General features: G+C 34.6%; 1 protein-coding gene across 1 annotated transcript in view; it reads left to right on the plus strand.

Moving 5' to 3' along the window:
• LOC137407987 (putative acyl-CoA synthetase YngI) overlaps positions 1 to 16,709 on the plus strand; it is a 75,380-nt gene that overhangs the window by 45,049 nt on the left and 13,622 nt on the right. The window contains exon 6 of the mRNA XM_068094377.1: positions 15,365 to 15,531. Within this exon, the coding sequence (XP_067950478.1) occupies positions 15,365 to 15,531 (167 nt within the window). The remainder of the gene's footprint in view (positions 1 to 15,364; positions 15,532 to 16,709) is intronic.

Raw genomic sequence — 16,709 nt, forward strand, 5'->3', positions numbered from 1 at the left:
TAATATTGAGGTCAAGCCTTTTTACTTGTGGCTGCTACATGCCAACAGACAGCGTGTGTAATAAGAAAATTGTGATAATAATTGAATTTTCGCATCTAGTTGCGTTTTTTCAACAATTCATCTCAACAACTATTAGACATGGTCATGATAAAAAACACTCTAAAATAATTTGAGTTATGACATACTAAACTTTGAAGTATAAAGAATTTATTGTATTATAAACATTTCCAAGTTTTCCTAATATTTTTCAGATATATGGTAAAAGTGAGAATCTTTTTGTCCCCTTGTTAATAGATGTTTGTGTGAATCCCTGTTGCTATCTTTGTTCAAATGTCATTCATGGACAAACTAAAAGTATGTTGGAAACTCATTAAATAAAAATGAGACTGTAAAAATCAACCATTTCAGTTAAGCACACATGTTTTGGCTTTATTTTAAAAATTGGAGTTTTGCAAAAATATATTTGGCATATAATTTACCAAGTTTAACTAAAAAACCTCATAGTCTCAGATTTTGATGATTTTTTTAATATGTTGTTGCCCATGTTGAAAAGCGCTTATATCCCAAATTTTGATATTCTAGGGTCATTGGTTCAGGTGCTAAGAAGATTTCAACATTGACCATTTCTAGCCCGAGTTTGAGGGCATAGCACATCTACATGTAGCTGAATTTAGACTCATATGATCTGAAGAATATACAAGTTAAATATCTAGATTTTTGTGTCTACACAAAGTTTCTATATTTACACAAACAAATAGGTTTGAAATTTTTTGGATAAATAATGGGGGAGATAACTTAAACCAAAAAGGAACGAAAATGCTATTTTAGCGACTATTCAAAAACAATTATCCCTCCTATCATATAATTTGCCTTTGTTTCTGTTATTATTTCTGAATTTCTCCATGCCTCAGCTATCCAAAACTAGTCTCAACTTCTCTGTAGATGTATCAGGTCAGCGTCTGGAAGCCATACAAGAATAAGGTCTTTGTCGAATTACTGCAAAAGGAGAGGTCAAGGTCAACCTGCGGTTTCAACAGTCGCACATTTTTCTCATGTTTTACACCAATTAGCATATGCAGATTTCATTAAAACTATCAAACGTTTGTGTTTCAGCCTGTAAAATGCTGAAAATTGAGTTACAAGTGCCCTCCAAACTCCTTTAAAACTTGCCTCAATCAAATGAGGTTATCCCCCCTTGTCAAGCTTTAACTTGGCTGATTATTAGAATATTATCCTATCAAGTTCAAATATGCCGTGTAATTTTGATTTGTGATTCTGATAGTAATGAGCCTAAAATATTTTCTTAACTTACATTCCTCAATGTTATCAATTGTTGTAGCTTCAAATGCATATGCTTTGCCTGAGTTGGTGGTAGATGGCGGCGCCACAGCTAATAGAACATGCTCTTGTGGTACCCATCTTGTGGTGTCATCTTGCTGTGGCCATGTGAAATTGTTTGTTGAGCCTTTGCACATGAATCTCACATTAACACAAACGTTCTCTCGATCATAGCCAATTGCCATCCTCATATACCATCGACCATCATATATACAGGCCAGATATTGTCCAGGTTGAGGTGTTAAGGTATTGCTGGTAACATGTGAGTCATCAGTCTTCCCAACTTTGTGTTCTTGTAGCATACATTTTTCATCAACCAGTGGTGAAAGTTTGCAAACTTCAATGGCTGTTCTACTGAGCGGCTTGAAACAGTGCTGGTTCTGAAAACCAATGACTCGTTGTGCTGCCTTGAACCTTGGTTTTAATTCGCTGCTTGCTCTGCGACTTCTTCAGTGAGTACATAAAACACCTCCACCCCAGCAATGTTTTCTCTAGCATACTTGCACAGTGGTTTAGCACTGAGCAGTCTTTCTTTTCCTGACTTAACTAACTGCTTGGAGTGACGGGTGGCCAGTCTCTTGACCACCCCGCGAATCCCATCTCACGGACCTTTTTCATGTGAGATGGCAAAGAAGCTCCAAGATGCTGTAAGATTGAAATCAAGCTCATGGTAACATAAGTTGGCAAAGTTCTTGTAATTCTTGTATTGGGCGCCAGATCCATCACTGAGATAATTCACATGAGTCACTTGAGGTAGGTTTTTTTAATGAATCTGATGAGCGTTCTCTGGAATGTATGTATACAATCTAAAATGCGTTATCCGGATTGTACGCTTTGGATTGTAGCCGAAAAGTGCTGCAGAAATTGTTTGCGATGTTTTGGGTCACATAATCAGATTACGACTTGCCGATTAGACCAAACCAAAAGAAAACGGTAAAGTAGCAAGCATCTATATTTGATACGGTGTCTTCGGTAAAACCCGAAGTGTTTGTCATAAACCAGTTCTACGATAAGTTTTATATTGAGCTTTTTATTGGCCTTTCAATTCACATGAGAACATCACGTAACAAGACAATAACCAAATATCATGTCTACGTCCAAGAAATAAAGAGATTCGAATCTACGGCAGCTTTTCGTTTTTGAGCTTTTAAAAGCTTGTAATTACATTTTCACACATTTGGCACCTACACCACAACAGAGTAAGACATGGTGAATCTTTTGATACCAAATAACTGTAATGTGAATTTTGTTGCAGGTCAACCTTTAAGTCAGGAAAAGAAAGACTGCTCAGTACTGAGCAACTGTACAAGTATGCTAGGGAAAACATTGCTGGGGTGGAGGTGTTTTATGTACCCACTGATGAAGCCGCAGATTAAGCAGCGATTTTGGAACCAAGGTTCAAATCAACACAACGAGTCATTGGTTGTCGGGAACAGCACTGGTTCAAGCCACTCAGTAGGAAAGCCATTGAAGTTTGAAAACTTTCACCACTTGTTGAAAAAAATGTATGCTACAAAGATATAAAGTTGAGAAGACTGATGACTCACATGTTGCCAGCAATACCTTAACACCTCAACCTGGACAATATCTGGCCTGTATATATGATGGTCGGTAGTATATGGGGATGGCAATTGGCTATGATCAAGAGAACAATGATGTTAATGTGAGATTCATGTGCAAAGGCTCAACAAACAATTTCACATGATCAAAGCGAGAAAACATCTGCTGGGTACCACAAGAGCGGTTTTTTATTAGCAGTGGTGCCACCACCTACGACCAACTCAGGCAAAACATATGCATTTGAAGCTACAACAATTGATAACATTTAGGAATATATGTTGTGAAGAGCCTAGTAAGCATTGCCTCACATTCCTGTAACTGCTTTGGCCATTAGTTTTTGCGCACTCTGGTCACTCTCAGTGGTGATTCATGGACAGTCAGCCTGTCCTCTGCACCGGTTGCCTTAGGTGGTCTAATGATGATGACCAATGATAGCGCTGCTTTTGCGTCACCAAATTTTGTTTGTTGCCGCTCTTTTTCTTTGTCTTGTTTTTAGTTTAGTTTCAGAGTCTAAGCAGATAAGACAGCTGTTTTTCACAAATAGCGAATAGACTAAAGAATGTGACGCTAGTATGCTAGTAATGTGATTACGGAGGCACAAGGTCAGTAAAATAGATGTTATAGATAATATGTCATTTTTCTTGCTATTCTGTATTATTTGTCAGTTTTCCTGCATGTTATGTTTCTACATAATGCTTTATGCATTTTATGCTTTTTACTTTGTGTAGTAATATTCCACTAATTAGAATGTTTTTATCCATTGTATAGGTTTCACGATCTACATATCTAAAATAGACCAGTGAGCTATAACTCCAAACTTATCACGCTAGTATCTAGCAAAGTTCTACATATGTTAATAAAATAATTCAAGCTTCATTACTATCACAATCACAAACCAAAAGAAAACAGAAAATTTGATAATGAAAAGATAATAATCAGCCAAGTTAAAGCTTGACAAGCGGGATCATCTCATTTAATTAAGGCGATTTAAAAAGGTGTTTGGAGGCCATTTGAAACTCAATTTTAAGCGGTTTACAGTATGAAACACAAACTTTAGATGGTTTTAATAAAATCTGCATATGTGAATTGGTGTGAACATGAGAAAAATGTGTGACTTTGTTGAAACCACAAGTTGACCTGGACCTCTACTATTGCAGTATTTCGACTAAGACGTTAATCTTGCAGGCTTATGGCTTCTATACGCAGACCCGATGCATCTACAGAGAAGACGAGACTAGTGTTGGATAGCTGAGGCTTGGGGAAATTCAGAAATAATAACAGAAACAAAGGCAAATTATATGTTAGGAGCAATAATTGTTTTTGAATAGTCGCTAAAAAAGCATATTTGGTCATTTTCGGTCGGAGTTATCTCCCACATTATTCTTCTGAAAATTCTCATTCGTTTGCTTGTGTAAATATACAAATTGTGTGTAAACACAAAAGATTCTATACCTCTCACTGGTATATTCTTGAATTTATAAGAGTCTAAAGTCAGCTAAATATGCTATGCCCTCAAACTCGGGCGAAAAATGGTTCAAGTTCCCCAAGTTTCATGATCAGATAACGACTAGATGATTAGACCGAGCCGAAACAAAACTGTAAAGTAGCGAGCATCTATATTTGATATGGGTTTCTCGATAAAACCCGAAGTGTTTGTCATAAACTAATGCTACCAGAATTTTTCTATTGAGCCTTGTATTGGCCTTCAATTTCACGTGAGAACATCAGTTGTCAAAACAATAACCAAAAATGCTTGACTAGCCTACGTCAGTAAAATAAATTGATTCCAACCGGCGGCGATTAACTGTTCGATTTAGAGCTTTTAAAAGCTTGCAATTACATTTACACATATTTTGCACCAACAACACAGCAGAGTAAGACATGGTCAATCTTTTGATACTATAAACCTGTAATGTGAATTTATTTTGTGCAAGTCAACCTTTACAGCTTTTGATTAAAAGCTCTTAAATTAAAAATTAGATTAAAATTCTTGTTATATATGTTGGATGAAATGTGGTGTACTCTTGCATGTGTGACACAATAGTTATGATATAGTTAACCAAAAAATTCACAGACGTCTAAAACCATCACTTTTTGTGAGATTTACAATGTAGCTCTCTGTTTCAAAGTTCAATGTATTACACGAGCTAATTATATTTATCAAAGCATTTTCATAAAAAGATTAAAATGTTGATATCATCGAAAATGTTGCAACTCTTACTCACTATTTATTGAGTAGGACGTACAACTAATATTGATGTCATTATTTGGCAAATACTTCCTATAAACCTTTAAAAACCAATATTTTAAAATTGTCTATTGCATAAAGTTTTAAAAATCGTTATAATTATAATCGTTATATTTTCCTTCTTTTGACTTTCTGCATGTTGTTTTATGTGATTTGGCTGCAGGGATGTTTCAAAATTAAAATTGAGAATTTTTGATTGCATTGATAAAGTTCAGAAGAAAATGTTTACTCCAAAAAGATGTCAATCGTTGCACTTCCTGTTCTTCATCCAGTGATGTCATCGGCTATTGCAGCCAAGTTGCGGTGTTATGCATATTTATTGACGTACATATTATTTGTGTTTGCTTATGAGTGTTTAGATGCAAATTAGAATGTAAGCCTATCCTTAGATACACCGCTATAGCCAGTTTCAAATATTATAAAGATAGTTTGATTAGAATTAGTCCCACTGGTTTCCTTTAAATACTGTATGAACACGTGAGTATCCATTGATAACCTGACAGTATGTCTATTTTTATAAACAACTAGCATGACTATGGATGTAATTTTTGGAGAGGTCTGAGCACTTTTTTTTGTGTGAGCAATGTAACTGGAATTGAGTTTTGCTAATTTTAATCTTAAAACATCCTGTCTGTCAGAACACCAAAAACAACCAACAAAATTTCAAATGATGGAAAAACTTCAATACTTTTTGACCAACTATTTTTGAATTTGACAGAAAAAGAGGCTGTTAAGACATCGAAGCAAATGAACTATGTATTAAAATTGAGACTAAAATGTCACAAGCATCTTAATTACTGTTTAAACCGTATAATAATTGCTGACATTTCCAGAAGCACAGCAAGCGTTATATTAAAGTGTAACAGACAGCAAGGAGAACCACACGTTTTTAAAAAGCTTGTGAAAAATCATGGCAGCTTTGACTATCCATCATCAGTGGCCTCTAAGCACAAGTTGTCTTATCCTGCATATATGCACAGCTACAAGCAAGGTGCCTGGATGATTGTATTGGTAGTTCATTAGTACAGCCTTTTCATTAGCCTGTTCTCCATCAAATACAAACTCCAAGCAGTTCTACTTGTAAATGTATGAGAGTGTAAACTGATCAGTTCTTTTAAATATTTTTTACAAATGTTTGTTTGCATCTCCTTGCTGATTTTCTACCCATAGTACAAGATTGCTGGGACTGTTCTTGATCAGTGTGAAAACCTAATTTTCTCAGCTGTCGCTATCCTTGTGCTTTTCCTCTAGCTGTCTCTGGCAGTGATGTTTCATGAATGGGCTGAATTCTAAAAACTTTACCTCGGGAAATTATCAAAGCAGCAATTTATTTGTAAAAAATAATTTTTTCGTTGCAACTTTTCAATATTTACCCAGTATGAAACCTTACCTATTACGCAACGCTTTTCCCAAACCTCCAGCCATGGCTTAGAGCAGAAAGAGGCCCAGAATTCTTATTACAGAAAAACTGGTACCCTGTCAGTCTGGCAAGCTGAATTTGTAAAATTATTACACATAGGCTATGGGTCGAGCAGGCAAAACAGTTCTAGAAATGATGTTCCTTTGGCACCCCATTTTGGTGGCATTTTCTGCAGTGATTTAGACTAATTTTGGTATGGAGAGCTCAAAACTGAAGAGTTGCCGCAGCTGCCATTCCCACTTCTATGATAAATTTGATAAAAAGAATATATTAGGATTTATCTCCCTTGTAAATTAAATTATTTCCATAGAAGCGTCAGATTTGCAACTTTTTATCATAATTATTTTGCTGTAATTTAGGATGTCATTGGTGAAGTCGAAATTTATCTTCTATCTATTTTCGAACATTCCATATCGTACTATTGTTACACCCACATGTAAACTATATACATGTATATATGAATATGTACATACATGTATGTAAATAATTGTATGGTTTAATAGCTTTATTTTACAAAAACTATTCAAAACACTATAATTATGTTTTATAACCTGACACAGATTAGTTATGTTTTATTACCTGACACAGATGAATAATAGAAAATAATAAGATACAAGATAAGTGCATTCATTGTTTGAGCTTTGACATGATTTGTGTAGCTCACATACAGGACTCTCAAAAAATTAACTTAATAAACATTGACTAGTCACTTTCTAGAAAGCTGGAAAACACTTTTAAAGAGCCTGAATGGTCTGTTTCAAATAGTGTATGCTTCAAGTTGTCTGCAATCGCTACTAGATTCACAGAACATATGCCATCAGAGACAAATAACAGCAAAATTGAGCTTGTTATGAGAAAACACTGTGAGGTGAGTGAGTATTTCAGAAGTCGACCTTCAGCAGGTAATGAAAGGACTCTGGGAATCATTTAAGTTTCAAAGCGATTTTATTCTCTCTGTGAAACCTACACACGCAGACTCTATGGCCAAGGAGATAGCACCCAGGAAAATGGTACAGACTTCAACTGACTAACAGACCGGCTGTTTGTGTCTAGGTCTAAACCAGTCAGTCCCTCCCTTCAATCGCTGAAAACCATGTGCATTGTGTCAATTATGTAGCAGCTATACATACATGTATATGGAAAGGGTCAACAACACAACTTGCCAAAGCACAATTTCCTTCTTTACATCGGTGGATACTGGGTAAGGAAAATGATGAGTATGCAGTAAAGTGTCATACCAGAATTATCGCCCCACCTGAAACTCTACAAGCTGTTCTATGGGAGTGTCAAAATCCAGGTTCCGAGGGAACTGATGTGCCAGTATCATGGCAGAGCTGCCTTACACAGAGCTTTACACATGCATGCACTGAAACAAAACTGTAGCAGGAGTAGCAGAAGATGCCGATAGTGAGGAAAATGATCAAGAACTAAACATATTGAACAAATAGTTAGGATATGCGATATTTTGAAACATCCCAGCTCATTTTGTAAGACTGCTGATATTAGCTGTCAATAATACCACTAATAATAATGCTAATAATAATCACCAATTATTATATTCTATGATTCATCAGTTTCAGGTTATAAAACATAATTAAAGAGGTTTTGAATTTTTTGTGTAAAATAAAGCTAATAACCCATACAACTATACACACATTTACATTTACATATACGTATATAGATGTATATAGTTTACATGTGGTTGCAACAATCGTAAGATATAGAAAGTTAGAAAGTAGATAGAAGATGAATTTTGACTTCACCAATGACATCCTAAATTGCAGCAAAATAAATATTATAAAAAGTTGCAAATCTGATGGTTCTATGGAAAGAATCTTATTTACAGGGGTGATAAATCCTAAAATAAAATTTTATCAAATTTCTTTCAGAATTGGGAATGACAGCTGTGGCAACTGTTCAGTTTTGAATTATCCATACCAAAATTAGTCTGAATCACTGCAGAAATTGCCACTGAAAGGGGGTGCCAACGGAGATGCAAGAATAAACTGCCTTGGCCCACTGCCCAACATAGCTGCAAGGTGGTTAAGCTGAGCCGTTTTTAGTGTTAGTTGTTAGTGTGCGCAGCTGCTCAGCCAAAGATTTGAGTTCAATTTCCCATGCAATGTTTTTCCTAACCTCTATATCTAGCTTTAGACATATGGACAGACACTGCTATTATTTATATTATTAGTGTCATTCTAAAAACTGTCTTCACAACCGGGTGGCTGGTAGGAGGTGAGCCAAGGCCTTAGCCTGATGATTTTGACTTTAACGAGTCATTTTACTGAATAGTCGTCCTTAAAATCTGACCAGCTCCTAGCAGCACTGTTTTCTGAGTTGTTTGAAAGACTGTTGAGCACTGACCTCAATGAGATATGACACAAGCTGGCTGAATAATGTATCAATCACTCCAATCACTACATACATTATATTACTTTCGGTTGAAAATTCTACAGCCTTCGATGCTCAAATCTTGCACTTTGTACATCTCCTTTATATATTTCCTTCTTCTTTTTACTCTGGCATCACATATGATGGTTATACAACTAATCTGACAATCTGTTGTTTCTTTTTTGATCAGTACTAAACCTTTCACTTTGTCATTCTCAGACACTGGCTCTACCCTATGGTTATACTATTATGCTGTGTGTGGTATGTTATGCTTCTTACAGATACTCCAGTAATCTGCTGAGGCCACTTGATCAAGTCAGAGGTTGTATTCAGTTTGTGCAATCTTTGAGCACTTGTTTACAATATGGCTGTTTCACCCTTTGTCTTACACAACCTGCACTTAGTTACCATTCCTGGAATTGGTTTGCAGTGCTTAGTCTTGCGCTGCTGTTATTAGACACCCTGCCTCTTTCTTAAGGCCTCTTTTTGTCATCTACTTTTGTGTCCCCTACTGTCTGATTGCTTGTTTTCATTTGTTATAGTTCATTCATCAGTCTTGGTGTTCATTATCTAGCATAGCACCTTCTAGTTTTTTTTTCTAAAATCTATCTTACATGTCTTATTCATTGTTAGTTATCAGTTTATTTAAAATATGTATATGTATGTAATATGTATTTTTTCAGACTGCGGCTTTCATACTTGACAATTATCATTGTATTGTTATTACTAGTACCCATGGCAGTCCGCTGTACTTTGAGGGATGGTCATGCGTGTTGATAAAGTGCAGAGAATAATTACATCCACAATTATTCTACCCTTAAAGAAGACAGCTCATTATTGCATGTGTTAGGGTAGTCGACTCTTAAGCTGTATGCCACCAGTAGCCAAACCAATAAAAATAGTTTTTTTTAATCTCTGCCCCTAGCTTCAGAGGCACAGACAAAATTGTTGCGTACTATAGAAATTATTGACTACTGTCTGCTCTGTTTGATGTTTGCCTATTAAAACCGGTAAAAAAGGAAAGCCTGAACCTGTTCTTCATTAGATGAAGTAATTCGCTTAACCACTCTCCGCTTGGTGAGGTAGCATTTTATTGACAAACAGCAATGTTTTATTCAATACAAATATATAAATATAAAGTGCTAGTAGAAGCAAAAAAATGTTCTTTGTAACTATTGATGCATTGTTGTAATGATAGCCAATGAACTAAGATAAAATAACTGAATTTTTGCTGCCTTCATCAGAAAACTAGCTGCAAGCGATTCTTACAGTATGTTTGTAATAATGTAGCCAGAACAGTGTAAGCTTTTTAATTAGTGGCTTGCCTAATGGCCTGTTCATGGTTTTCCAAACACTTGTTATGAAGTCAATTAACACTTTGATGCCGTATAGGCCGTGGGCCAAGACAGTTTATCTTGCGTTTCCATTGACACCGTTTTTCAGTGGAAATTTCTGCAGTGATTTAGACTAATTATTGTATGGATAATTCAAAGCTGAAGAAGTGCCGTAGCTGTCATTTCCACTTCTATGAGAGATCTGGCAAAAAATGACATTTTAGGATTTATCTCCCCTGTAAATACGATTTCTTCCATAGAAGCATCAAATTTGCTATTTTTATCTAAATTATCTTGCAGTTATTTAGAATACCAGGGGAGAAGTCAAAATTAACATTCTATCTATTGTTGAACATTCCATATCCTACGATTGTTACATGTGCACTAAAACTATATACATGTACATATGTATATGTACATGGATATATAACTGTATAGCTTAATAGTGTCATTTTACAATACGAAATAAAACATTATAATAATATTATGTTTTATAAACTGACACTGATGAATCATAGAAAATAATAAAAACACATTGTGAATACTTTGTATGTGTTTGAATAATAATGTCTCTACTTTTGTAGAATATATCTTTTAAATTTATTTGGTATTATATCGTTTTTGTAATTAAGTAGCAATATGTTGTTGATTTCTTAACATTAATATCAAGAGATGATTTTTTTAGCGTAGTTCTGCATGATCATACTATGTTTGCATAAATTTGTTGCTGTTTGCTATTTATTTTTAGCACTGTTGTGAAGTAATAAAATACAAACTATTTTAATTGGTTTTAATGCATTTACAACTTTTTGGATAAAAATGTTAGGTAAACCAGCTGTTTTAGTACCTACCATTCAGTCCCTTCTTGCCATGACAATAACCAGTCAGCCAACATCCACATTTGCAAACTATAATTGTTGTACAATAAATAAAATGCTATGAGTTTTTTATATTGAGGAAAAGTAGCCAATTTACACATAAGTTCAAAAGATAGACCACAATCATCGAAATCAAACCATCAGTTTTAAAGGTTTATATTCAAAAAATAACTTCTTGCTAATTCAATTCATAATTGGTTTGTTTATTATTCACATCACATAACACTTTGATTTCATGCCTGATAAAAACCTGCCTATAAAAGCTCAGCTGGCAGCCATCAGTTGTGCATTTTATTGCAAAATTTGGGGTAAGGAGACTTAACTCTTAAGTGTGTACAAATTTTACCTATGAATTCATTAATTTTGGACACATATCCTTGAGGAGACAACTCCAAGTTCAAAACTACCTCTAACGAATTAAAAAATATATCATCGATAGGAGGCAAAAATGTTCCGCCTCCTATTATCAATTTGCTATACACATTTTAGATAATTTTTATATATACGAAGGCCTCTTATTAGGGGGCCTCCCATCCTACATATTTTGAGTATATATATATATATATATATATATATATATATATATATATATATACAGTCAAACATGGATAACTCAAACTTCACGGGATCGAGCGAAAGTGTTTGAGTTACCAGAGCGTTCAAGTTATCAGAGCACTGTCAGAAGTGCATGTATTTAACAGAAGATACATATACAAACTATGTATAAAGCAAAATTATAGATTGCTTGTTGCAAGTTATAGGGCCTCTCATGTAAAGTTTCAAAAGTATTTATCAGGAAGCATAAATATTTTTCTATCACTTGAGATTTGTTTGTTGCTTTAGGTGATGTACTGCCATGACGTTTCCAGATTAAAATTGGCAAAACTTGATCGCCATTAAAACACTCAGAAAAAAGACCCATCATTTTCCTCTGAGTGTTTTAACACAGATCAATTTTGCCAATTTTAATCTTAAAACATCCTGGCAGTCACATCACCTAAAACTACAAACAAATCTCAGCTGATAGAAAAATATTTAAGTTTTCGGATAATTTTTAAAACTTAACACGAGTACACATTTACGACCAATGCAAAAACGCATGCTTTACATCTGATCAGTTGTTTCATTTAAAAAACTTCTCGAGAGTAGTCTGTGAAAAGATATTTTGTTGAGAAAAATCAACAGTGTAACTGAGTGTAGATATAGCTTTTAAGCATTTATTATAGTCCTTGCACTCTCTCGTATCTACATGTATTAAACATCTGAGGACATCTAAAGCGTTGTTTGCATCAGCCATGGTAGGTGGATCAAGTTCAACAATCTCAGCCTCATCTTCTCTATCAGAATCATCCAGAGTACCCCAAGATGTCACAGACTGCACAATTTCCGCATCACTCAAATGCTCAGCAACAGTGACGTCTGCATCAACCGCTAAAAGCTCATCTGCAAAACAAAACTCTATTTTAAGGGAAAGTAACACTACGTTTAAAACATTTGTTAGGCACCATTGACAGTCATAAATGTAGCCCTTTATTGGGTCGAATTCATGAAAATTTAACAGCAAAGGCTATTTCAAGATTACCTACTTGCTGTCACATTTGATGTAGGATCTATGGTGTGTAGTAGCAGATTTAGATTTCTCACAGTGTCACCTTTTTCATTATCATCAACAGTTGAAGTCACATCTGTTTGATCAAGGTAGGTATGACCAAGCTCGAGGTGAAAACAGCGAGCTATGGTTTCTTACGTGACACAGTGCCATCCTTTGTGCACCCAGCGTATAGCTTGTAAAACATTAATAGACGCATCTGGCTTCTTTCTATGAGTGTCAATGTAATCAACGGTATTTTGCAAAACTTGCTGACGATAGTACGATTTGAAATTTCGAATAATTTCTTGGTCCATAGGTTGCAGCACACTTGTGGTATTGGGTGGTGTAAAGAAAAGCCTAATTGAAATAAGCCTATTTATAGTTGGGTGTGATGGACAGTTTTCAATGATGAGAAGCACTTTTCTGTTTTTTCTGGTCATCCGCCGATCAAAATCTCTTACTCACGCTTGAAAGATGTCACTCACCATCCAAGCCTTCTTGTTGTGGTAATACTGACATGGAAGGTTAGTAACATTTTTGAAACAGCGGGGTTTTCCAAATTTTCCTATTACAATAGGAACTTCCTTCTTGGTGCCCGACATGTTAGCACAAAGTGCCACAGTCAGTCTTTCTTTTGACAGTTTCCTTCCACTACACTTCTCCCCTTTAAAGTGCAACGTTTTGTCAACCATGAGCTTGCAAAACAACCCGGTTTTGTCCATATTGAATATGTCATCATAAGTGTACGTTTGAAGTAATGGAGTTAGCACCTCTTCCTTCCACTTTTCCACCTCTCCAACATTTACTGCAGCTGACTCTCCAACAACTCTCTGACTGCCAATAGAATGCCTTTTCTTCCACCTGTCGGTCCAACCGTGAGAAACAATAGTATCTTTCCCTAAATCCTGTAAAAACTTGTTAGCTTTTTCTAATAAAATTGGCCCATCGATAGGTACGCCTTTACCACGCATTTGTCTAAATCAAGTCAATAACACACCATCCAAATCATAGTGCGACGTTGAACAATCTCTTAACCTTGATGAACTTTGGTCACATAGCGATCTTATTCTTTCTTTCTGTTTAATCCACGTTGACAATGTACTTTTTGGAAGATTTTCTCTTTTTGATATTGCAGATGATTTTTGTCCTGCTTCAATTTGCTCGATTATTTTAAGTTTTTCAAAAGGTTTCCATGCTTTTCCTTGTTTTCATGAGGCCATTGCAAAGCGGATGTTTGGTATAGCGGACGGCGGGCCACAAATATATTTTTGACATTTTTTCCTTACATATCCGCATAATTATAATCACTCTTACAATATGCATTTTGCATGCTGTGTCGATCTTTATTAAGTTTTTATCGCTAATACTTTTTAACGTTTTTAGTTTGGCCGTAACTTAGCCGACGCGTTAGTGACCCCATTAATCAGGTTTTATACGGTTTCTTAATCAGTTCCATTATATGGTACGAGGGAAATATATGTACACCATATACATATAGAGAGCGCTTTCCTCGCTAGGAAGGCAGAGTAGCGGTAGCTCCGCGACTAATGTAAACTCCTTCGGATTAAAACCAATTTTGGTTTGTTTTAAGTTTGTTCCTTTGGCACAAAAACTGTTCGAGGTAACGATGTTAAGTTCGAGTTATTTAGAGCAATTTATCATTGTGTAGGAGCGGATCAAAGAAATCCGTTCGAGTTAACAATGTGTTCGAATTATCCGTGGCCGAGTTATCCATGTTTGACTGTATATATATATATTCATATTATATTTCAATAAAATCAATATACATATAAATATTATTGATACATCATTATTGATATAAGTGATATATATATACATATATATATATATATATATATGTATATATATATATATATATATATATATATATATATATATATATATATATATATATATATATATATATATATTGGTCTGTATATATGTATATGATATATGTATACATATGTATATATCTCCATCTCCATATTCTACATTATACTATACACATATATAGTATGATGTGGAGTATGGAGAGTACTTAGCTGCTGGCTAATCATGACAAAACAGAAATTATATATACACGGTATATGCCTGTGTGTCTATGTTGTCAGTATATAAGGGTTTAATAAAAGTTCATTAAATATAATTTCGTTTAAATTCTTTATGATATGAATGAACTATAAACAGCTTGACAACATTTGTGAACAAATAATACAAACTGCTAACATGTAAAAACCTTTTTCAGTTGGCATATTAATTTTTTTAAATTGAGTGGGTAAATCCAAAAATACATTTGTGTTAACTATGAAGCAATGAAATATCTCTTTTTTGCCGTATTATACTTTTTTAGCAGTTTATTATAATATTTCATAGTTGGAGAAAAGTAGCAGGCATTTTAGCCAATGAACATTTCCTTAGTTTAGCTGAAAGAGAATGTTTTCACAGGGCCATCATCTTTGTGATTTATTCTTTGAGTTATAGCTGCATGCTTTTTATTGTCGGAGAGCTTTTTCTGAATTGTTGTTAACTAAAATTTTTATGGCAGACAAATACGTATATCTTATGTCATTGATGGTGTTTAGAACTCAAAATTCATTGCAGCCGATGCTGACAATGAACCCAAACATAGATGAAATGATAAGCTATTCTTGTGCAGCCTGGGTGCTCGCAGGTAAAGTTTCCAAGTGTGTCTTCATACCAGACATCAGAGAGGATGTTCCTCTCAGTGAGAGTAACAAGGTCATCACTCAGGGTGTTATTGATGAAGGGTGAGTCATCTAGAAATATAATCTTTAAGTGGTGGTATACTTCTTAAAGTAAACCAAACACCCTTACTTGGACAGATTCTCTTCGCCACGTAGATCTCAAAAAGCAGTCATTGACTGAGGTCTTTAGGTTTCTGTAGCACCAATTAGTATTATCACATGTAAACTTATTGCAATCATCAAATACATAATTATATACTTAAAAAAATAATTTATCAGGAGACAGGTAACAATCCTTGCTGCTGAACATGAGAAAAGCTGCAGCATTATTAAATATTAAAGTGTTTAGCTGTGAAGCGATGAGCAATGCCTATGCTTCATTTTTTGGCAAAACTACCCTTTGTGTGGTAGAGAAACAATCAGTTTAACATCGCTAAGCAATCAATAAAGTTTACATTAAAAATGTAAAATGGTGGAACCACTATAGGTTTTAGAAATTAGCATGGCATGAGATATTTCAAAAAATTATTTTTTGTATTTGTTTTTAGATATTTCAATAAAACAATAATATAATTTAAACTTTAACTAGCATTTAGTAAAGTAATATTAATTAATCAGAGTCAGAAAGAGGTCATTAAATTTTACTTAGGTTAAGTCATCTTTGTTATTCTAAACTATTCAAGTACCGTAAAACCCCTACTTAAATGCCAATTGTATTTGAACGCCTTCTCTAATATTGGCAGAACGCCACTATAGAAGAAGGGTTGAGAAATATAATGGCACCTTTTATTAAACACTACCTCTATTTAGCAGCTACTTTGACATTCTTTGATCTTTATGAACCCATAACAGCTAGATTATTAGATTGTAGATAGTAGATTGCAATCAGTAGAAAACTGTTCACAAAAAATGGTAGCAATAATGACTCGATTAAATATACAACAATTAGTTCTTCAGTTGTTGCCATGGTTTTAGTGACATTGTATGTAAAAAAATCGATCGTCACAATCATCAGAACTACACTCTGAATTGAAGTCATTAAGGTCTGAATCCAATGCATCATCTTCAGATTTGTCCACAATGTGGTTTACAATCTTACATAAACAATTTAAAGCCTTTTGATGAACGATGAGGATACTCTTCAGGAACACTAAACGATCTAATAGCCGCCATTATTATGGCATACCAAAGTTAATTTTTTGACTCCAGATTTTCATGGTTTATTTTTATAAAACTTTGAA

This window comes from Watersipora subatra, chromosome 11 (genome assembly GCF_963576615.1).
Source record: "Watersipora subatra chromosome 11, tzWatSuba1.1, whole genome shotgun sequence".
NCBI classification, from domain to species: domain Eukaryota; kingdom Metazoa; phylum Bryozoa; class Gymnolaemata; order Cheilostomatida; family Watersiporidae; genus Watersipora; species Watersipora subatra.